The following is a 25,088-nucleotide window of genomic DNA, read 5'->3' as shown; positions in this document are numbered from 1 at the left end:
TAATACATTGTAGATTGTGAGTGTATTATCAGTGTTACCTGTGTTCTGACCCATTGTTTTGCTTCATCTGTGTCTGTTTCTCCAACATTTCCTGTTTTCTATCCCAGACAGTGTTGTGAGGAAGTGTGGAAAGAGATGGACATTCTGTCACTGTGGGAGGAGGTTGAGCTGAAATGCTTGGAGTCAGCGGCGTTGCGGTTTCCTCCAGGATCCTTCGCTCCTATTAATAATCGATCGCTGTCAGTTGTGCATCATAACACTCACACTATAGAGTGATTTTCTTGGAGTACCCTGGTGCTGGACATTTTGTTTTTCCTACAAGCATTGCAGCTGAAGTAGGTGAGCAGGAAAACAGTTAAATGTAGGTACATGGGTACTTGGAAATGGAAACAGTCAGGACATAATGCATGGAAAACCAGCCTTTCAGACAGGTACCACACACCTACAGACAATGTGTAAACGGGTGTTATTAAACTTCACGTAAAATCCACCAAAAAGCAACTCTTAGTCTTTCTAAAAAAGTGGTACAAATAAAAAAAACACAAGATATCTACAGGATTTTTGGTTAAACAAGTGACATGTCACAACATACAAGCATGTAACTAACTGCATTCAAAACCACATACTATACTATTCTGTATTTTCTATACATATTGTACTAATAAATATGCTATTAATGGTAGTGTTGTAAACGTTTTACTATGAAAGTATGCAGTTTTAGATGCAGCCTTTACCCAACTTAATCTACAGTCCGTTCTGCAGGCAGCTCAACCCCAAGTTCCCCCAAGTCTCAGTATACAGATTTATATTTGGGTTACAGCCTCAGGGAAGGGGTAACAAGTGTATATTCTTTAAACAGGTGGTCAATCTTTATGACTTTTATGACCTAGGCTTTGGCAACACAATGCATCTGTCTGACCGACCATAAAGCTACTGACCCTTAATCTCTAAGCTTTTGGCATTTCCAGAAAGTCTGCATTCCTGGTACACCTAGTCACCTAGTCATCAGATCATACTACATTTTTATGCATGTTAACAAATATAAAATAAAAATAAACAATTTTATGGTAAAAAAAAAAACATTGGGAATTTGAATTTGTCCTCAAGAACAAATTTAGGAAAATGATACTGGTGAATGAGAGTGCCTATTGTTATTGCACTTATCATTAATCATAGGATCCAACATTATCAGTAAAGTTGATAATGAGCTGCACTGAGAAGCATGTGAAGTGCATCTGCACAAGACTGCACACTTTTTGTGTTCAGATGCTATCACATTAATCTGCTGCATCTGCCACAGTTCAGTGTTCTGAAACCTAATCATCAAGTCCAACAAATTTGTCTTCTTATTTAAAGCACTGAGACCAGCATGTACATCTCCAACATGTTTTAAACAACATTGTGCATTAAACCTAAAATAGAGCGTTTCACGTTTAACAATTCTCAATTACTTTGTTTCTAAGCACTGGTAAGCACTGCTAAAAAAGAGCAGTTCAAGTCATTAATAGCAACACCATTATCTGTATTGTGAAATGTCGGAGCAATGGTAAGCATAAAGTGAGGGTGGCCCACCTCCTCATTGTGTTTCCTCTCCTCTTCTTCCACTTCCTTTTGAGCTTTCTCCCACTCCTTCTTCAGCCGTTCCTGTTCCTGCTGATACTTCTCCTAGAGGGAGATATATAAAGAGAATGAGAGAGACTTGTAAGATCAACACTGAGCTTAAGCACCAACATTAAGAGACTGAAGAAGAAGAGAATAGAAAGGAAAAAGTTACATGAATGAAATGAAAAGACTTAATGATGATGAAGACTACTACAGAAGACTACAGACGCTAAAGATGCTCAAGAGCTACACTGCCACGAGAGACAGTCAGGTGGACCTCCGGGCAACAAGCAAAGCGAAGTGTGGACCTGGTATAAGATCCCAAACCAGCTCCTTCCATTGTGGTAGTATTTAGCTTTTCACAGTATTTACTTAACATACATTTACTTACACTGGCCAGCTGTTATTTAGTGGCTGTTTTGTTTTTTACTGTTATATTAATTAAGAAACTGATAAGGCCATTACAATATACAGATATTGCTTTGATACCTTCATACATACGTTAACAACAAAGTGGTAACTATTCTTTTTCAATTAATTCTTATTCAATGGATTTTCAGAGCCAGGTATCACATTAAAAACTAAAGTATATTTAAGATTACTTTTTGTTAAGATTTAACAAGATTTAAATTAAGTGTAATGATTAAGACATGCGGCTGATGTGATGCTATTAGTCAGGGTTTAAGCTTTCATTACATGGCAGAAAACTGAGATGAAGAAAACTGCAAATTTGTAAAAATTATATATAATATATATATATATATATATATATATATATATATAGTTATAGATGTAGGGATATGTTAGGATTGAAACTGAAGATTAATCAGCATTCATAGAGAATCTCTAGATTTGGAAGGGATCAGTTTGTGGATATCTTAGGTTAAAAGGTTTCGCCGACTTCCAAATTTCTGCTTAAATAAATTGTTGCAACGTAAACAGAGCCATTTTGTAATATGATGTGATGTGTTCAAGCTAACATTATTCACAGTGTTGGCATGTTCACATTCTAACCTTTTTATTTGCCATCAATGGCAGCCATGGTCCAACAGTAACAGTGTGCTTGGGACCAGAAGGTTGCTGGTTCTATCCCCTGGACTGGCAGGAAATGGGGATTGGGGCAGTGAAGGAACGGCACTTTTTCCTCCCTTAACATTTACGGATTAGGTGCTCTTGAGCAACGCTACCCACTGTCCTGGGTGTGTGTTTTCACTGCCTTATTTAATGGTGTGAGTGTTCTCTGCCATGGATAGGTTAAATGCACAGGGCAAAGTTTGCTGTGCAATGACTACATAGTGTGAACTTAATCTGTGCAAACAGTGAACCTACATGTGTCTTCTGGGTGTTACATGAAATGTTGATGATACTAAAATAGATTTTGGTGTTATTTTTTACTCACAGCACAGTGCATGTACTTTGATGCCGGCTTTGTGCAAACATGTAAAACTATCATATACAGTGCCTTGCAAAAGTATTTTTCAACCTTTTGACACAAATTTCAGGCTTCAAACATAAAGACATGAAATTATAATCAACAACAAGTTGGACACAATCATGAAGTGGAATGAAATCTATTGGATATTTTAAACTTTTATTAGAAATAAAAACCTGAAAAGGGGGGTGCAATATTATTCGCCCCCCTTGCGTTAATACTTTGTAGCGCCACATTTTGCTGCGATTACAGCTGCAAGTCACTTGGGGTATGTCTCTATCAGTTTTGCACATCAAGAGACTGAAATTTTTGCCCATTCTTTCTTGCAAAACAGCTCGAGCTCAGTGAGGTTGGATGGAGAACGTTTGTTTTCAGCTCTTTCCACAGATTCTCGTTTGGATTCAGGTCTGGACTTTGACTTGGCCATTCTAACACCTGGATATGTTTATTTGTGAACCATTCCATTGTAGATTTTGCTTTATGTTTTGGATCATTGTCTTATTGGAGGATAAATCTCTGTCCCAGTCTCAGGTCTTTTGCTGACTCCCAGGTGGCTTGTGGCAAACTTTAAACGAGGCTTTTTATGGATATCTTTGAGAAATGGCTTTCTTCTTGCCACTCTTCCATAAAGGCCAGATTTGTGCAGTGTACGACTGATTGTTGTCCTATGGACAGAGTCCTCACTGAGATCCTCACTGAACTTCTGGAGTGAGTTTGCTGCACTGAAAGTAAAGGAATAATAATATTGCACACCCCACTTTTCAGTTTTTTTATTTCTAAAAAAAGTTTAAAATATCCAATAAATTTCGTTCCACTTCACGATTGTGTCCCACTTGTTGATTCTTCACAAAAAAAATACAATTTCATGTCTTTATGTTTGAAGCCTGAAATGTGGCAAAAGGTGGAAAAGTTCAAGTTCAATACTTTTGCAAGGCTGTATTTTTCCATTTTGTGCAAATAAAGAATAGCAACCGCAAGCATATGAGCTGTTGCCATTTTATAAGCAATTCCGACAATAAGCATTTTACATGAAGCCAGTCTGAACAACTTTTTATTGTTTTGATAAAATAATTATTATGGAATTTCCCTTTTAAGCCATCATGATAATGCTGAGCCCAACCTTGTCTGCACAGAAACATAGTAGACTGCATGACAACAGGATGACCGTGGCAAGCTTCTTTTGGGGTTTTGCAGATATTGTGGCTACAATCAGTGTTGTAAGCCTCTCCTTACAGAATGTGGATGTTTAGCAAAGGTAGGGCTGATTGCTGAAGCTGTGGAAGGTCATGCGCCACACCTGCGATGCTTATAGTGTACCTGTAGCAGACGCTCCTGCTCTTGCTGCCACCTCTCCTGCCGTTTACGCTCCTCATTAGGATCCCATGTCCAGTGATCAACACGCTTTGCAAGGTTTAAAATCGGGGTTTCGATCTGACATACATACATATACATACATACAGAGAAAACAGGAAAGAGGCGGGAAAAGGGAAGTAACCAGACAGCTTGCAGAAGTTCTACTCTGTGCAGAATACACAAAGAAACACAGAAAAGGAAAGGGGCGGAATAAATGATGGAAGAGAGGTTAAAGTAACTTAGTGGTACTTACACATTCGCTGGTAAAGTCAAGTCCCTCTGGGGAAGACAAGAAAGGAACAGAGAAAAGTGTTGATATGCTTTGAAGCACCTACAGTATGCTCACTCCAGCACAAGGCCTTTTGCTGAGCTACGGTAAGACATGATGTGTTAATAATCCCAGTGGGAAGTTGGCAATAGGGTTGGGAGATGCTTTTTTAATTCTAATAGTCAATGTTACTGGTTCTATAAAAAATCATTCAATAGTTGGTTTTCCAGCCACCCTTTTCTGTAAATTTTGAAAATGTGCATTTAGGGTGGAAATTAAAATTCCTAAATATAGGGGAAAAATTAAGCTCGTACAAAGTTGACAAGTTAATCAATAAAAGAGATTGATTACAGGTAATTAGAAGTCCCACTTAAGGGTTCAAAGGGCAACAGTAAAGTAGCCCCTGATTAAATGGGCCCCAGACCAAACAGCTCTAAAGACATCTTAGAATCTCTTCAATGTAAGCATCACACAATATGAGGGAGACTAGCACAGCACAGTTAGCTGATTGAAACACTGATAACACAGTTGCAGCCTTTGCTGTCACATATGTGCAAAATGCTCACACACAGCTTGTCTAGTCCCTTTATAGAAATACTGCAAACAGAATAGGAATTTCTGTAGCAGATAACTATGAACCTGTTGGCACCATGCCCAATGCTAAAGCTTCATAAAGCTTCTTAGCATTCAGCTGTGGAGCAGTGGATCTCTGTTCTGGAATGATGGAGCTCAATTCAACACTTTTGGGACAAATGAGGATGAGGTGGGTTTGTTACCATCCAACAATAATGCTCTTGACACTGAATGCAATCAAATTCTCACAGAAATGCTTCAAAATGTAATCGAAGGCCTTCCTCCAACAAAAGCAGAGTAATCTCTAAAAGGTGTTGATACCCTTGATTTTAGAAAACAAACAATGAATGAGGTGGTGTCCCAATACTTTTGTTTATATAGTGCTAACAGATGTGTGATTATGAAGAACCTTTATAACATTAACACCATTTGTCTGACAAGCTAAGTCAGAGTGACTTACATTTGACTCATGTAAAACCAGTAGGCAAACACAGTTTTAGGACTGGTATTGCATGGTGTATCTGCCCAGATAGGAAAAACAAGTCTACTTTGCCACAAGAGGACAGTGTTGTTGTACAAACAAAAAAAAAATCATTACAAGACATAAACAACATCATTGTGTAATGGTTCTAGAAAGACCCCTAAAAATGGTATATAACATTTGTGTTATGTTATGTTCTTTAATCCTCTAAAAGGTTCTTCACAGGTCTCCTCACCAAGTATATCTGCTCTCCAAACAATGCCTTATCACGAAAACACACACAAGCATTAAAACGTATTTCTACATGTAGCCATGTATATATGAATGTTTTACAGCTCCTCCCCTTGGTTTTCCCACACCTCACATCTTGACTCTCTGACATTCCTCAAATATTTAGCCTGCTAGATTTGTTTCAGACATCTGCAAGGCATCAAGCGAGCTCTCAATCACATTTTTGAAAAGTTCAGAAATATCAATCGATCCAGAGCTGAATAAATGCAGATTTGCTGCTGATTAGGGGCTCTGTGACGGCGAGCTCCAAAACTGTTAAATCAGTGCTAAATCAGGGCTAAAATCGTGAAGTGTGAACTTTGCATTAGCTGAACAGAATAACAGAATTAACAGAATAACAGAATTGTCAGCTAAGTTCCCACACTGTTAAAAAAGCATTCAAAATGTATCAGCAGTTGTTGATCACTGTCTCAATACAAAACATGTAATATTGTGCCAACAATACTGTCAAATCGCCCAATCCTAGTTGACAACACAGCTAAAGAAGACACTAAATACCATAAAACAAAACAGGACATGACAGTGAACACAAAAACATGGCGAATGAACACTGAGCATTTTCAGAACTATGAACTTGTTCAAAATCTAAAGCACCATGGAGAATACTAAAAAACGACCCTTTAAACCAGCAATTAGCGTATATGATTTACACTATTTACCCCATAGTTCTTACTAGGGAAGCCTAGTGAGGGCAGAATGGAGCATAGTGCTGTTTAAAAGGGACCATATCATAAAAAAGCTTCATACCATACCGTTCTCTCTGTACAGTCTATTTCAGGAAACAAAGTTGCAACAACAGCCCATTTTGTGATGTGCTCTCTTGTTGTGATGTCATGGAAAGCTACACATTTACACAGATCCACATATTTGGTAGACAGTAGGTTACCTCCACCCATTTGTGTTTCAGTCTGTAATTAGCATATATGAGAAACACAAACTTTGTAAGATATGGGCCCTTTAACAACAACTAGTTCAGTCCTTTCACTCTCATATAGTGCCCTCAGCAGGTTGTGCAGCGTCTCAGAATGGACAGATCAACAAGGACTGGACCCACAGTAGAACACAAAAAGCGAGAGAGGGCTGGGTGGATGAGCATGACCTCATATTCCACCCTGACCCCAAAACACAGCCAGGTTAGGCCACCCCTGTGCAATTAGTCACTTTTACCTGTTGGAGCGAAGAACTCCCAGCGCAGCCTAGAGCTACTGGAGGTGTGTGAGGGGTCTGACACACACATAAATGCACACACACCCCAAAACCAGCCGGAGAGAAGAGAAGACGGAATACACAAGAAGATAGGAAAGACAGAAAGAGGAACAGGGCCAGAAGCAGAAAATTAAGCTAAAATTGAATAAAATGTGGATTTAAAGAAAATCCAAAGTAAATGTTATTCCATAAGGCAGCTATAAAATAATCACTTGTGTTGAAAACTGGAAAACACCACTTTTTCGTCTTGTACGCTGAAGTATAACAGCCAACACATAATGGAAAACTAAAAACTTAATTAGACACAGCTGTTACAAACTGATATATTACACAATACACATAAATACACTGCAAATGTGTAAAATATGTTGTGCACATCAAGGACCACCATGCTTTCTGTTACATTGTGGTGGAAATATATTTAACGTTATTTAAAGTTCCTAATTGGAGTAAAGCTGTATTTACTGTGACCGTCCAAGGAACACCAAAAAGCAGCATCAGACTATAATATTTTATCTTCAACCGCATGACCATTACTCCAAAGCAAATAACCATGGACAGCATAATTGTATTACCTGTCAGAGAGAGTGAATGGGACATAACATCATCTTGTCTAGAGTCAGCGGAGGAAAACTCATCAGAAGGCTTCTGGGCTGAAGTATCTGAACTGCTCAACTAGTAAAAAAATAACATTGATTTAAAGACTGACATTTACAGGATGTTGCAAAAAGATATTACTGGAACAATTTACTCATTACAATGAATATTTGTAATAAATGGCATTACCTGGTCAGTACTGGATATGTCTGTTGTGGGAACTAAGTGTGTCTGTGTAAGCTCAGTCACGATAGTCGTCTTGATGATGCAGTTGCGTTTCGCTGCTTCACAAACGGTCTGCTTCTCTGTTGCAAATGAAAACAACCACAAGTTGTCATATATATCACCTAAATATCACCATAAATATCACCTTTTACTGAATTCAGTTCAGTGCTGATCTGCATCCTCATTTGAATCTTTTGTTTAGTATATTATTTCTTAGTTTTAGGCTCGCAGCTTCAGTACAAAACCAAAGAGCATAACTTCAAATACCCCTTCCCCATCAACCCTCCCCAATGCCTATAAAAATGACAAAATGTATTTGTAGTTGCTTTAAACTATTACAGATCATTTAAATCCATCTGTATTTAAGATTTACACATCAAATGCCTTGGTGGTATCTGGAGTACCCCCACTTCCACCTTGTTTAAACGCACAATCCTCCTTAAATTCTTTTTGAACAATTTGACCACTGCAGATATCGTAAGTTATTCTTTTGGGGTAAAGGAAACACTGACTTTTAACTAAAATGTATTAAAAAAAGCCTCAAACCTGTTGATTCTGAATGTGTAAGTGTTGTAGAACTCTCCTCTTCACTAATCTTTTCCTGAGGACTGCAGGGACCATCCCCCTCCTCCTTTATCTCACTGGAGACCATAGATAAGGTCTGTGTATTCTCTTGTGCTGTGCTCTCACTGGCTGGTAAGATTTTCAGTTCTTGCTGGTGACTGTTGGCTGCTGGTTTAGGGGAGAAGGAGACAGGTCGCACTACTGGTGTAACCGCTGGTGTCTCTCTTGTTTCCTCCACGCCGCATTCCCCATTTAAACGCACCAATCCATCAGTCTGTGGCAAAACACACACTGTACTTTAGTGAAGGAGTTTAGTAAATGAGCTAGTCATTTATATATATATATATATATATATATATATATATATATATATATATATATATATATATGCATGTACCAACAACAACAAAACAGATGTGCAAATAGAATATGTAGATATATCATAGATGATATTACCAACTGTTATTATTACGAATCACTATTAGCACTAGCATGGAAAATATATATATATATATATAAATTTCCTAATACCCTAAATAAAGATCCTTTATTTAACATTACGTAGTATTTCTTGCCTTAGAATAACAGCTTCAAACTCATTGTGATGCTCTACTAACTTAATAAATAGAACTACTTTGCTACTTTGGGATCTGCATGCTGATAACTGCACTGCATAACTCTAAAGTTAAAAATTGCTTGTATATTGTACCGATTGGCTTAGCACTAGTAATAGTAATACTAATTAAAGATGATGAATTAATTATGAGAACAACAATAAATAACATTTTGCAAGACACAAATGTTGTGTAGTGTAGGCAGCAGTAGGCAAGTAGTGACTGTTCTCACAATGCTAATGCTAATTTTCCTGTACTAAACATTACTTGTTAACAACATCAGCCTTATATCTACAGTTCAAAACTAAAGATTTGCTATGGGGGGAAATTACATTTAATTTATTGCTACACTGTCATTATATTGTATATTGCTGTGACTGATCCTTCTGTCTCATAGTCAGCTGTTCAAGTAGACAAAATAACTTCCTCTGACTCACTTTAAATGTTTTGTAAGAAGCTTGATTAAGTTTAGGCTGGCTGTAAGGCTTCGGAGTCAGCAGTGGCACGGGTTTGGAGGGTGCAGGGGGTATCCGGGTAGGTGAGAGTGGGACTTCTGGAACTTTTGAGACATGTGTGGATAATGACTCTGGGGTTTTGGGGCAGTCATGTACTGAACTTTGAGACATCTGCTTGTGGGTCTGGATGGTGGGTGGTGTTTGTTTTTGGGAATGCTGCAGAGCCACTGAAACCTCTGCTTCTTCTTGAAGTGGATTTGTGAGCTGTTGCTTGGAGTGAGTGGGAGAGGAGGTGATGATTGCTGTTGTAGCAGAAGGGAGTTTTGGGAGTTGTAGTTTCTCTAGTATAGCATCGCTGATAGTGAAGCGAAGAGCATAGCGCTGTAGCACAGCCGCCTTCTCCTCTGGAGTTGAAGCTTTACAGTAGAGCTCATGTAGTTCCTGCTCACGACGCTCCCTAGATGAAAGTTAGGGGTAAAGATACAGAGAAAGACTGATTACACAATGGGCTAGGACTGTATAAATGGGTGATAAAAAAAGCATTATCTCAAGATATACAGTACGTTAACAGATGCCGTAATAGGAGCACAGCATGAGAAAGTGCCACTATAAAAAAAAACTCAAATCAAATATTGCTCTTAGAATTCTGTTATTAGACCACTACAATGAAGATCTTTTAGGGTTGAAATGGTTACCATAGACTTATATAACTCTATACTAATGCTTCCAGGTGCAATGTGGTTTTAAGACTAAAACAACTAAAAGGCTACTTCTACCAAAGACAAGACTAGATGGGGAAGTCCCGGTCAAGTTATTAAGCTTTCCAATCTTACAATATAAGATATTTGAGGAATATTTTAAGGTGCTTAATGAACCTTAAAGGAACCTTTTCTAAACCCTTTTCTTAAGGGTTTCTTAAAGCACCTTAAGAGGTTCCTTCACATTTTCAAATGAAAGAACCTCCAAAGGTTCCTCAAGGATTTTTAACAGTATCCCAGCATTAGTGTTAGCTTCCTCCTGAATGCACACTTCAGTGCTGGTTTAAAAATAAAGAAACACTGTTTTATTAGGTTTTAAATTGTTTTTTTTTTTAAAGGCTTTATGTCAGATATTATGTTATGTGTTCATGTTCCACTATAAAATAGCTCCACATTGCAGACTTTTTTATTTACCTTCTGAGAATTGTCTTTACTGCTGGTGGCAGTAATGTCTTTAAATGTTGTCTTGAGGACACCAGATGGCGCACTGAACACCATGGTTAAAACAAAGAAATAACTAAATTTGTATTTAAAATAGCCAATAACGATCCATTAAAATATGACTGGATCAGGCCCATATCTCAATCCACTGGTTAGGATTGAGACAGCCGTACTAGAAACCAGCCTAGATTTAACATTGTATATTGCAGTAACTGATTAAATTCAGTGCTAAATTCTTTCATTCTTTTTCACATGCTTTTCATATGACTTTGTTTCTTAATAATTTCCTACAATGTACACTCATTCAAGTGTTTTAAACCCACAGTACTGTGATCTATAATACACTGAGAATTATAGAGATCTATAATACACTATAATCTATAATACACTGAGAATTTCCCCACTGCGGGATTAATAAAGGATTATCTTATCTTAAGGATTATCTTATCTTATCTTATCTTATCTTATCTTAATAGTAATGTTCATCACAGATCATTATGACAATAATCATTCATCTACATTTACGTTACCATCAAACTAAAAAATCCCAAAAGAAAGCATCAACTATACTCACAAGTAAAAACACTAAAGCTAAGGGCCTAGAACAGGAAGCAAACATGGGAGAAGTCAGGAGCGGGCAGAGTTAATGATAGGGTAAAACAAAAAAAAAATGAATGACTGAAGCAGAGATTAGATTTAGAGAATTCTCCATACTTCTCCTCCACAATCTCTTTGTAAGTTTTGATGCTCTTCCTGCGATGTGCACCTCCCTCTGTCAACATCAGTTTCTCCATCATCTTCCTCTCCTCCTCCTTCTTTATTAGATCCTGGGAGGCACTCCGCCTTCGATTCTTCCATCGAGCAAGGTCCTAGAGACAGAGACAGTGCTTGCAAAGTTAATATTTCATTTTTTTTTCATTGACATGGATGTTTGTGTTATGCTGTTTAAAAATGTAGCTTTTGACAGACCCCTATATGATTCTGTGAGCTGTATCAGCCTTAAAACTGACATACTAAATGTGTAACTACTGTAGGTGGGTACCCACTCATATAGAGTGTCCCATACCTATCAGCAAGAAAACAGTTCCATAGAAACTGTGCAACATGGAATAAAAGAAGTCTTCCAGAAAGGCACATTAAAGCAGACAACCCCCACCAGAGAACAGCCTTGACTTTTGCAGAACTACAGAGACACAATATGGATGAAGGCCTTAAGCAGGACATGAATTTTGAGAGAAGGGTCCAGAGAGAAGAATACAGTTCTTCTAAAGGTTACTTGTGTGTAGGCAACCTCAGCACCATTTAGGATTAGGAAATAAAGAATTCTTTTTTTCCAGTTGCTCCAAGATACACATGGGGATAAGTGAAAGACCTGGAAGAATCAAAGGCGGGTTCTGTGAACCCCTTTAGTTAACAGGCTGTCTAAGAGTGCTTCTACCATACACTAAATGAGGTGCTTGATCATGCCCTCTTCTATGATATTTCTACTGAGTAACATTAACATTAGAGCATTAGTATGTGGATAAAGTGTTCATATACTGCAAAATAAGTGGTGGTGAGACAAGGCATAGTACATTCCCACCAAAGACCAACATGATATGCATACCCTTTACAGCTACTGTATGTGAAACCTATGGATTCAAAAACTGCTTATGTCAATTTATGGTCAGACCTCCCAGAATAATTCCAATCTAATATTCTCAAGATAATCTGATCACTTTGAGTCATTGGGAAATGCTTGTTGAAGATGGTTTCAAACTATTTAAATGACCTACCTACCTACCAACATATCTATGACCTCAACCACTCATCATCCTTTCTGGAATTTATCACATAAGTCACCTGGGCTTGATACGTACATGCCAAGTTCCTTCAACCCCCTGTTCATTAGCAATGGATTGATGCACACCAAAAAATTGGTGGTGATAGCACTGCTTAAAGTCACTCGTAGTCTTAAAGATAACACTTTGGCAGTCATCATCAGAGGTGACTTTCTCTATAAATAACGTGTTTAATGTAACGTGTAGTGAATTTTTAGAGCAAGACAGTTGCAGGTCAACTTTACCAAATTACTACAAGCTGCAATAAAAAAACAAGAGGAACTCTCCCACCTGTGCTATAATATTGATTTTATTTAAGATTAGTTAGTAAAGCACTATTCAGCTGAAACTAATAAAGTATAAAATGAAAAAAGAAAATGAAAATTATCTTGGCTGATGGAAACAGTTGTCAGAATTTTAGACCCCTTAAATTGATAACTGGCACACATTTTTTATAAATATTTTTATATTTTATAGTCAGGCGTTAAAATAAAGGCACGCACTTTCTCTCACATAATGTCCCTTTATTGTATTCCTACCATTCCCTGTGTATTACCATTTGCAAAGCAGACTAGCAGTAAATACTACATTCACATTCTTTAAGCAACAGCTATGTTGTGTTATATTACAATGAGCAAGCAGCTGTCCAGAACCATCCTTTAAGGCCTACTACATTATGGCTGGCAACTCGTATGAGGACAAAAAGAGCACCTTACGATAAAACTCTGAAAGCAGGGCCACTGATCATTGTGGCTGGAAGTAGAGTTTTGAAATAACAAGATTTTGAAAGGAGGACCATGCCCGAAGCCCCTGCTCACCGAATCTAAAGCCCTATAGACTCCATCTCTTGCTTGTCCATGTGTTCATAATGCCGGTTTCACAATATACCACCACCATCACCACTTCTTGCTCCACTTGTAAGCAGAGGATCTGGCTTTCTACCACAAAGTAGAAGCCACCTGAACCTCAGCCAAAAGTTTTTCTCTCATAGCTGCTGGCATTTGTCTGAACTTTGTTGGGATAGTTGTAAAGGTTGCAGAAAGGCTTGACTTCATCTGCTTAAATGTCCCAGAATGTATGCAAGAAAGTGAAAGGGATCACTATTGGAAAGAATGTCACCAACAAACACAATAGAAACCAAGCAAAAAAGCAAGTATTTATTATGTCTAAGTGATGATGTGTGTGAACATGTGTTCTTGCTTACAGTATGTTTCTGTACAGCAGTGTAGGGCTGCATTCAAGCATACAATATTTGTGTATACTGCACTTGTGTGACTTACATCCTGCCATTGGTCTTCCTCCTCTCTCAGCTTGTTGTATTGGTTGTGCAGCCTCTCATGTCGCAATTGGCTGTGTGGTGACAGGGTGTCCACCTCTTCCTCATCACGCATGTCAATCAAACTGACGCTCCTATAAACACCAAGCAAGACCAAAAAGCAGAGTTAACCGTCTGAGCAGAAATAAAAAAAGGAGGTGAAGCCCAAAGCCATGTCCAAAGCAACACCTTCACCTGAGAAGCATTTAAGTGAAAAATGAAAAATGCTAGAAAAAAAGTAGATCCAGAGAAACAGTTATCATATGGCATTAACACAAATGACTAAATGAAATTTATATTAGCAATAGAACAATACACATACAGTCATATGCAAATATTTGGACACTCCTGGTGAGATTACATTTGTTGTTCTCAGTGTCTGTGAAAATGTGGATTAAAACGAGTTTTTTTCTATTGTTTAACCAATTGAATAAAAGACCTTCAGCATTATAGTCAGCAGTGAAGATCTGTCACTAAAGGAGCTGCCCAGTGCTGCCAGAGTCTAATGCATGGGGTGAGAGCTGTTCTCCAGCATGTCTCCTGTCTTTCACCACCTGCACTGGGTCTAAGAAGCATCCCAGGACAGAGCTGGCCCTCTTTATGAGTTTATTCAGTCTCTTCTTGTCTGCTGTCGAGATGCTACTGCCCCAGCAGACCACTCCTTAAAAGAAAGCAGATGCCACCACTGTGAAGTGGGGTATTTATAGCGCATATCAAAGTGTATGTGATCTACTGTATTTATGTCATACCCTACACATACCCTACATAAAGAAATATTGTCTGAACAGAGTTCAGAGCAATTAGATTTGATGATGATTTAGATGATCCCGTCAAGCCAAAACAACAGGAACAAACATACACATACACACACACCCCGGCTCAGTCACTCAACCTAAAAGACCAGATTCTAATCTTAACATTTAGTCTAACCTTACCATAGAGAAAATGTTCAGATTAGAATCTGTTTTTTAGGTTAAATCTTTAGGTTGATTCTAAGGTAGGAGGAAGGCAAATGTATCGCTTCAATAACGCGAGCATCTCGCTACAACGGATTTACAAAGCTTCAATAAAGGCTGGTTCCCACCTACCGCGGACACAGGGCCAAGCACTGTAATTGCGGACGAAAGGGCCACCAGCAAGGGGTAACTGTCCACGAGGTGATGTCTATGTGTTTTCTCTTCAGGTTGCTGCTGTGGTATGCCTTTGAAACTTTGCCCAGTATACAAAACCACCTTTTTGTTTCATGCAAATTTCTCATACTTTCTCATACTTTCCTTATTGGGTCTTTAGAATCTATTTTTAAATATTTAAATATTTAAATATTTTTTTAATTTTGCTACAGAGGGCGGACTCCATTGGACTGCCATTGTTTTTTAAAACTGTAGCTTTGAATGGGGCTGACAGGACTGTAGCCAGAAATTACTGATCCCAAGGAGCAGTTACGTAGTGGTAGTGAGGAAAAGCGTTTGTCATTTGAACTTAAGTGTTTTTTTCAGCGTAATTGTTATTAACAATGTTTGTTTCCTATAGAGGATTTTATTTCCACTTAGATACAGTAGTGCCCAAACTTTTGCATATGACTCTTCTGTTCTGGGAGGAAGGAAAGATAGAATGAAAGGTCCAGTTTCCCAAAAGAGCCAACAATGCTATTTAGGTGTGCACTGATTATGAACTGCAGTGGCCCATTTAGATTTTTTTTTTTTTTTTACAGATTATCAGTCATCTTATTAGCTGCAAAAAGATTGTTGGGCAAACTTTGAGAGTTTGAGAGTCCACTGTAGATTTCCTACACAAAATAACTATTATCTGGTTAATCTGGTTAAATATGTTAGATTTTCTACCAATTTAAAGTTAGCTTAGGCTGTGGGTAAGATTAGTTAGGGTTAGGTTAAGGTTAGTTTTAGGATTAGATTTATAGAGTTCATAATAGATGTTTAGTTGCATATTAGTTAAAGACAATGTGACCACTTCCAATGAGTTTACAGGTGCATCTCTAAAAATCAGAATATTGTGAAAAAGTTCACACTGTTTAAACGTAAAACAAAAATAGGCTTGAAATATGTCTCTTTACATAAATATAAAATATATCACAGTTTACCTTTTCTAATATTATGAACAAAAATGAACTTTCATGATTCTGTTTTTTAGATGTACCTGTTTTGTGGACTGTCAAAATAAATTGTTACCAGATTTCTTATTGTTCATTTTAGTTACACTGATAAATAAAAATATCTGCCAATTCCAGACATGCACCCATGACCAAGAATCATCTTAAATAGGAATTCCACCAACTTTTCAAAGCGTTATAATTAAATTGTTATAATTTACAATTTACAAACAATTATAATGCCTCTATAAGCTACATTACAGAAATTTATTACATGAAAATGCTTAGAAACACTTTGCCTGAAGCCCGAGACACTAATTTACAACAGTTTGAAGGTAAGGTTTTAACATGAAGGATGTTGTAATAAAAACTTTGAATTATGCATCGATTTTAGAGGAATTCCCCTTTAATAGCACTGAAACTCATGCATATAGGAAACTCACTTTAAGTCAGTAAACCAGCCAAAAGATGCTTTTCAAATACATTCTCAGAACTGTGGTGCAACTGTGTATGCTAAAGTAGAGCTCAGAGTAAAGCCTGTGTGTCCGTTTGTGTGTGAGCGCTTCCACCACAGCAAATTCATCCAGAGAGGTTAAAACATGTCTGTCTGCATGCACGTGTGTCAGAAATTATGCAAATTATGCAACATAATTCAAAGCCTCTGTTTAAAGAACAAAAATCCATGCAAAAGCTCAATTCTGCAGCAGCGAGAGCTGGAAAGAGGAATGTCAATAGCGGAGGGAAGAGAGAAATTCAAACTTACTCTGTTTCATCAGAAACATTAGCAGCCTTGTGACTGAATCTAGAATATTAGAAATTGATGAAAAAAATGACAAAGATTTGTGAGTGGTTGATACGAAGAACAAAATCATGATGAAATACAATAGACCACTCTCTATTATAAAGGAAGGGAAAATAAGAAAAATCTGTCTGTAAATAGAAACATTATTGTAAGTTGTTTGGCTGGTCAATTAAGTTAATTGTTAAGTTAAGTGCCATTTAAACATAATGCACTGATCTATAACACCTGCTGGAAATCCAAACATAGAGGTCTTTCACTAAAGACACTACAGATCCTAAATGCAGTATCCAGTCGTGGTAGTACTTGTAGATATAACTTATTCAAACCGTGTCCCTATGAAGTCCTCTCCACAGTTTTATTGGGACCTTGACATCTCACTGGACACTAAGTTTGACCAATTATTATTTACTCCATAAATCAAATTACTAAACTAAGCGGAGAGTTGGAACAAAATTCTGAACCTAAATTTTCCATCTCTAGTAATCACATAATTCAAACAAAAAGCAAAGAATACTTAAATGATATGCATAATATGTCATAATAAGTCATTATATAAAATACAATACTAAATATAACCAGCACTGGAAAATGAAATCAGTATCTTTAGGTTTTCCTGCATGGCCCAATAAATACAGAATATATCAGCACATGACAACAATTGACTAGAAAAAACACAATATGGAAAAATGTTTCCATGCACAAGCAACATAAAACATAAAACATCCGATCAAATGTATTTTCATAATATAACATAATATAACAAGCTCTCAGAGTCATTCAGCCAGAACATACAGAGACACAGCGCTACATTCGGTCATCTGTGGAAAATGCGAAGCTGTATATAAAATGACTGGGGATCTTTGATGACTAATGACGAATGAGATTATTAGCTTAATAGCACATATTAGGCCTCTATAGCACAGCTATACCCTTATAATGATGGCTCTCATTGTACTTGTAAATTGAACATCTCAGATGTCAGAATCTGAGTAAGTGGGTTTCAAGAAAAACACTTTCTTCGTAATAACAAAGTTAATATAAATAAATAAAGTATTCCTGTTAAAAAATCATTAATAATTATGATTAATAATTTGCTCCATTCCCAAACACCCCCATAAGCAAATGTTTAAGCACTTAGTAAAGCAGTAAATTTCCACGTCCACTGTTGCGTGTTTATTTTCTTTCTTTTTCGTTGTTACAGGAAATATTCAATATAATAAGGAGTCAAATATTGTACATACATATGTCAACATTATTTAGATGTGTATAAAGCTAAATTAGCCCTCTCTAGTTCTGTAAGCTCTTTTTCCCAACATGACAACTATCGCCTCTGAAGCACCGTCATCCAAGCATATATAAATATATATATATTGCTGTAGTGCAGCAAAAAGCATATTTTAAATGCATCAAAGCAGCGCATCATTTGAGTGTTAGCTGTAAGGGAGAGATTGTGGGTGTACTTGGAAACGCTTTATGCATGTTTGTGTATTTCTATCCAAACAATTACTTTATGTGGAGACCAAAAAAGTAGGGTAGCATTGTAGCATTTAAACACAGTAATACATGTGTTCCCATAAAGATAGGAATGTGCGTGTGTGTGTGTGGGGGTGTATGTATTTCTACGGGGATTCCTCACGTTGGGGGGAGATCATCGTCTTCCAGCCAAAACGGGCGCTGTGGGTTGGGGTCAGGTAACGGGCTTTTGGCAATGGCCCCACCTAAAACAGTACCCATCACACCCTCAGTGAACTCCTCCTGCCTGTCCAGCATCTGAGGGCACTTCTCAGGCATGTTCTCAACGTCTGCGGAAGGTGGGATCACAGCACTAGTGGTGCAGCTGGGGGGGTTCCCTTGGTTACTAAAGCGAAAGAGGAGTGAACTTGTAAAGAAGCATTTGAGGAGTGTTAAATTCTGTTTGCCTATATGTTTCCGAATTCTTACAACTGACCATCTGACCAGTCCATGCTCCATCTGCAAATGCATTCTTGTTTAGTTGTTGTTGTGAGGTTGAACAAGCTTTAGCAGAACAATGTTGTCAAATTTCTTAGAGTAACTTAAGCCCATGCTATAGTACATAGAGGTGTAGATAGAGATGTTCACAGTCTTGAGTCTCTGGGATCATTCAGAAAACCATACTAATAACATTCTAAATGCCAATGTTCTATTAAGCTTGCCCAATCTTTCAACACCTGATGCAAAAAAACACAAAAACAACAAAAAATAAACAAAAGGCACAAAAAACTGCTTTACAAATGATCAAAGTGAAATGTTAGAATCAACAAAATACACATTATAACGCAAGCAGAAATAAAAAAAAATAATTTGTGCAGTGTTCCATTCTCTGTATCTTCATACTCCCACTGCTTTCAAATTTTGACAATCTTTCACCATCAAAGCAATCACCTAATGGACCAGACAATAATGTGCCCAGAATATTTAAGCAAAAGTAAACTCTGAATGTCTGCTGAATAAGCCAAACCCATATAACTTTTGGCAACAACAAAAATTAGTAGGGATATTTATGAAAAACAGAACTTTTATATTTTGCATAAGAAGCAGTCACAACCCCTTTTTTCTTTACATCAAGCATAGTTGATCAGACTAGATTTATGGTTTAACATTTGTTTCTTTAGTTTTGCACTGGAGCTATAAGGCTATAATAAAGGTTATAGAGGCCTATACCCCACTCAGTAGGATCACATTCTACTGAAGTAATCTAAAAAAAATACTGTTTTTTATACTGCAGGAAATATGAAGCATAGCCAATATCATCAGTGCAAAACTAAAGAAGAAGCTAAATTAAAACACCAAACATGTCTTAGCTGTTCAACTACATTTGAGGGAAGATGAAAATCAAATCATCACAGTTAAATTTAGAGCACTAGTCCTCCTGGAGATCCTTCCTTTCTGCAGGTTCCATACCCAACTCAGATCTAACACACCTCATTCAGCTAATGAGTGATTTCTGAAGGAGATGAGCAGGATAGGTATATCTCTAGGTGCAGTACTGGCACCCTCTGTATTAGACAGGGTCAACATCAAGCTTATGCTCAAACTGTCTTCAAGGCACATCCCTAAGTGGTATCCATGACAGCTATATCAAAACACATCAAATTCAACAGTGCTTTTTGTACACTCCCACACACTGAACACAGACCTAAAGATTTTCATAAAACACACATTCATGCACACTCCACGCCTCGGAGGCCTAACCTGTCCTGTGTGTTTTTTTTCTCCTTTTCGTTGGACTGGTGTTGCCCACCAGCAGTGGCACTTTTGTTTTTGACAGCTCCAGGTTTAGGCAGAAATACATGTACAGGACCCCCACTCTGCTTATGGTTTACTCCCGTTCTCCTTGCAAGCATGTCATCCTTCTCTGGGTCAGGCAGATAACCTTCATCCCCATGCTTATCATCATAATCATCACAGAAGTTGGTGCCCACACTGCGAACATCACTGTGGGCTGAAGCTAAACTGAGAACAGCTGGTTCCTTGTGAGCAACTGCAGAAGCCAATGCAGGCTTTGGTTCCAGGTTTACCGGTTCATCTCTGTTAAAAGAGCACTTGGTAGTGAGCATAGTCTATCACACAACACACCACAGCAGCAAAATGTGAGTGAATAGCTTGCTAAAAACACATCATTCCTCAGATGTACCAGTGTCCAGAGTTAGCTTTTTCAGTATTGCACTACACACCTAATGTAGCCAACATGTAATGAAAGCTGAACACATTTTCATTTTACAATAGAGATGTCTAGGTCTAGGTCCAGTCTAGGTCCCGGAAATCTACCACCCTATAGTTTTCAGATCTACCACACCTGGATCTCATATTTAGATGCTCCCTAAGACAACATTGTTACATAGGCCAGGTGTGTTAGATTAGGGTTGGTGCTAAGCCTGGCAGGGTGGTACATAACAAGGATCAACTCTTGATTAATGGCAATTGCATCAATCCGGAGTCTTGACTAGAGACTCGCAATTGGTATTGCAAAGTGTTCATGCTTGAGAGAGTAATCAAACCCCAGCTAACCATGCACAGGGCATTGCTGTTACCACCTTGCTACAAGCCATACACTGCTAATTAAATATTAGTGTGATATTGTGGAATTTACTCCATGCTAATGCATATTTCTTTGCAGTAGGGTTCTGTTTTATTTCAACTATCAGTCATTTCTAATGACTAATAATTTTATTATACCATCTAAAACACTGCTTATCATATAGGACACACAATGCTTCTTCATTTTTATGTACAGCTTCCTGGTGTCCTACTAATATTTTAAAATCCTATGAAGTTACAGGGCCAGCATATTGATAACATGGCTAGCATGGTGTTTTCTGCAAAGTGGGTTTTATATTGTTGGAAAATACTCTAAAACCAGTGCTTTTTAGCTATGGGACAACCCTTTATACATTTCTATCCTAGATAAGTCTCAGTCTCAGAAACCACATTAGCAAGTGAATTTGTCTGTATTTGTAAGTTTATAGGTATGTGATGTGCTACATATATAGTTCACTTCAGCCACCATTACTTGTTAGCTACATTAGCTACCTCGTACCTTCAATGCAAGACTAAGGCACCAAATGTGTCTTGGCTGATTGGTTACATTTGGGATAAGGAAAATAAATCATCTCCAAACTATTCTACCCTATCACTCCCACCAGCCAGCTTGGAACTGTTTCACAAACACATACTTGGCAAACAGCTCCAGACAACATAAGCTCTAGGGCTTCTGTTAATGTATACAGATGCACTACAAGTCATATTAGATGCACAACAAACACACACAAGTTTGAGGTCACCATGGACCTTCAGTACTCCCACCTCTGTCCAACCTTGAACCGCTTTGTCTTTATGTTTTTCTCCAGCATTAGAGGGTCTTTAACTGTAGCTCTGGTTAGTGGGGATCCTTCTTTCTGCCCAAAAGGAGCCATGTTTTTCTTGGTGCCTGGCAGTGGCAGAAACTGGTTGTAGGATGTCCCACTAATTCCCTTCTGAAACACACCAGTTCGGCGTGCCATCATGTCATCCTTCTCCAAGTCTGGCTGCTTCTCCTTCTCATTCTCCTCTTCATCTTCCTCATATTCCTTCTCATCCCTTGCTTTCTCTGCCAACCTTATCTCCAGTGCTTCCCTCTCCACCAAGGAGCGTTTCACATCAGCCGCCAAAGCTTGCGAAGATTCAAAGGTTGAGGTCGGAGCAGAGGCTGTGTTTGCACCTCCACTATGTGAGTGTATGGACAGCAGTTGATGGAGGAAAATGAAGAGAGAATGGAGAGAAAAAATAAATAGAGGGGCGAGAAAAAAAAAGAAGATGCAGATAGAAGAAAAGCAAGATGCAGTACAGCCAAGCGAAATCCTTTAGACACATTCAGGTACCACACACACATCGACCACACTTGCACACTGTATTTCATTCATAGGCTGTTTACACCTCACATCAACATGCTGTGCTCGGATCACATTTGGATTCCACTTGACCTTATGACAAAGCCAAGATTACATGGTAAAATAAGAATGCATCAGATCCGATCACTCAAATATTCTGAGGTAATCAGAGAAGTCATTTACACCTTGCAATTATTTGCGTTTGATGACTGAATTGTGTATGGACATACTTTAGCTGGACTCAATTTATATTTTTATTAAAATGCATCTCTATTGTATGTGGTCGATGTGGATACTTGTTGAGATCAATGGTTAAAGTGAGAGGCAAAATTACACATATTTCACATATTTGATCAAAAAGAAAAGGTCGTAAGTGACAGGAAAGGGGGACGTAAAGGTTATAGAATGGAAAACTGTATTTATGTTGGCATATTGGAATAATGGGAGTTCAATACATGGACGTGACATACCATGAGTCTTAAACACTGTTGTCTCCTCCTTAAAAAGAAACTGGCTGGTTGGACCAAAACAGGCCAATTCCAAACAGTCTTCACTTGTTAACATTTATGCTCTCAAAAAGTACAAACACCAGGTTTCTTGCCCCACATTGTATTTCTTTTTTTAGTCAATCTTTATCACAACTGTTCATCAGTAACACTGGTGCACATTATCATCAGACTATATATCAGAAAATTTATGACATCTAAAAGCTACGTAAACCAGGCCTCATCAACAGGGCTCCGAGTGATGCCAGTAACCGAGGAAGGGACACCGAAAGCAGTGTGCAAGGATGCGAAAAGACAGGAAATGAGAATGTGTCCACGCTAGGCCAAAAGCTAATCCTAGTCTATCTTTTATGTAGCCACACAGATATCAGCACTATTTGTTAAGACTCACGATCATAAACAACTGCAATGTTGAGATTACAATGCTAAAAACAAATATACTATATATATGCAACCTATATATACTATGTTATACAACCTATACACTACACTGGTAGTAACAGGTGTTCATTGACAATGTATTTGTTGATGTGCTATTTTATGTTGGAAAGTTAGATCAGCTCTTATCTAGTTACACCAGATTTTAGTAAAACATGTAAATGGAATCCGACCAAAGTATATCCAGCCATAAAACACGTTAGTGCAAGTTGTAAACAACCTCATAGATGCTCTCTTACTTTCTCACTCTCACAGGCCAAACACACATTAAATGCCATTAAATCACACGCTCGCATAAGAAAGCCATTGTCAATCAGCTGCCAGTTCTGCATAATCCAACACTACGCTAAGCCAGGCTATAAAGACACTATGCCAGCTCTTTTTCACAATCCTTAAAGGTACACTAAGTAGCACTTAACTATGTAATCCATCACCTTTGCCACATTTTTTGCCACAGAACGTAAGTGTTAGTGTAAAATTTATTCTGTAGCAGAAATCATTCAAGCTGGAATCGTATGCAAATATTCAGACACCCATGTTAAAATAATGGGCATCATGTCTTTTTATTTTGTTGTTTTTGGGGGTCAGATGGTAGACAGATGGTACTCTCTGCAAGTTTCTCTAGAACAGAGAATTTCACACCAAACCATTCTGAATGGCTTTACTTACACGTTACAAAACTGGCTTCCCCAGTAATGCCTCTTTCTCTCTCTTCTTTTCCCCTATAAGACCTTTAAGTAAAGAGTCCTTTAGGTAAAACAATAAGTAGTCAATGCTAAATACATCTCTTACTGTTCAATACCAGTACTTTATTTTCCTGTTATATTCTCAGTGGCACTTGGTCTATGCTCAAATTAAATGTATTATTAGTACATATTATTTTGACTGCAGCATTCCTTTAAATAGGGATAAGGAATGCTCTTAGTGTACCTTTAAACAGACATGAGACAAAGCAGATGCAACCAGTCACTGCAGCGCTGTTGAAGTAGCTTCTAACAATACTCTCCCAATCACACCTGCCTACATCAGCACCAATTAATCCAGGCTTCCCAGTGTGTGTTTGTGTGTGTGTGTGTGTGTGTGTGTGTGTGTGTGTGCGTGTGTGCGTGTTTGTGTGAGTCTTAGTAAGAAAGTTTGCCAAATCATTCACTCACTGAGTTACAAACTACTGTTGCTGTTGGAGGGGAGAGTAGAACCATGCCATTCAGCAAGCAAAATGTGTGTGTGTGTGTGTGTTTCTGTGGCTTTGTGTGTTTGAATGCATCTTTTGTGTTATTTTACACCATGTCTCTTTAAGCACATTGTATATGTGTCTGAAAAGGTAGTGGGGTGTGTGTGTGTCTGTCCTACTCTCTCTCTCTCTCTCCCTACCTGCCCACCGCTCCCTCCGCTGTTAGCCCTGGGCTTACCCCAACGGTGGGCATGGCAACAGTTGCTGTGGAGAGGAGCTGTCGAAAAGCCTCTGACTCATCCTTCTCTCCCTCTCTCCTCATCTCTTCCTCCTCTCTCCATGAAACACTCTCCATCTCAGTCACCCCCCCAAACGTCACAAAGCGCCGCCGGTCACCGGGGGAACGCCCTCGGCTGGTAGCCAGGTCGCCCCTGGCAGCCTTCGCTGAGGGGGTGGCAAGGATGGAACCTTTCTCAAGACAGGCCTGACACAGCGGCGCAGGGGGCAAGTCACTGAATACACACAGACACACCACATGCATACAGACGCGTCACATACACACACATACAGGCGCATCATTCACACAGACACAGCCATTCACACCACATACAAGGTACAGGCAGTTACACATCATATAGGGCCAAATACACATATACAAGTGTAAAATATTTAAAGCTGAAAA

The 25,088-nt window shown here is 38.3% G+C and overlaps 1 protein-coding gene across 5 annotated transcripts in view; it reads right to left on the bottom strand.

Annotated features, from left to right (window-relative positions):
* The window catches only part of LOC140547154 (LIM and calponin homology domains-containing protein 1-like), a 62,444-nt gene that overhangs the window by 7,689 nt on the left and 29,667 nt on the right, over positions 1-25,088 (bottom strand). For 2 of the 5 annotated variants that reach the window (XM_072670737.1, XM_072670739.1), the window contains exons 9-20: positions 18,541-18,762; positions 16,866-16,904; positions 13,961-14,090; positions 11,575-11,729; positions 9,644-10,118; positions 8,575-8,866; positions 7,993-8,108; positions 7,782-7,881; positions 4,641-4,666; positions 4,352-4,465; positions 1,573-1,665; positions 39-220 (exon numbers count right to left, since the gene is read on the bottom strand). In XM_072670737.1, the coding sequence (XP_072526838.1) occupies positions 39-220; positions 1,573-1,665; positions 4,352-4,465; positions 4,641-4,666; positions 7,782-7,881; positions 7,993-8,108; positions 8,575-8,866; positions 9,644-10,118; positions 11,575-11,729; positions 13,961-14,090; positions 16,866-16,904; positions 18,541-18,762 (1,944 nt within the window). Of the gene's footprint in view, positions 1-38; positions 221-1,572; positions 1,666-4,351; positions 4,466-4,640; positions 4,667-7,781; positions 7,882-7,992; positions 8,109-8,574; positions 8,867-9,643; positions 10,119-11,574; positions 11,730-13,960; positions 14,091-16,865; positions 16,905-18,540; positions 18,763-20,117; positions 20,454-21,728; positions 22,111-25,088 lie in introns of all 5 variants that reach the window. The other 3 variants (XM_072670741.1, XM_072670740.1, XM_072670738.1) reach the window with 3 other exon arrangements.

Source organism: Salminus brasiliensis, chromosome 24, assembly GCF_030463535.1.
Source record: "Salminus brasiliensis chromosome 24, fSalBra1.hap2, whole genome shotgun sequence".
In the NCBI taxonomy this organism is placed as follows: domain Eukaryota; kingdom Metazoa; phylum Chordata; class Actinopteri; order Characiformes; family Bryconidae; genus Salminus; species Salminus brasiliensis.
The sequence above is the reverse complement of the archived record's forward strand: the minus strand, read 5'-3'. Positions and strand labels throughout refer to the sequence as shown.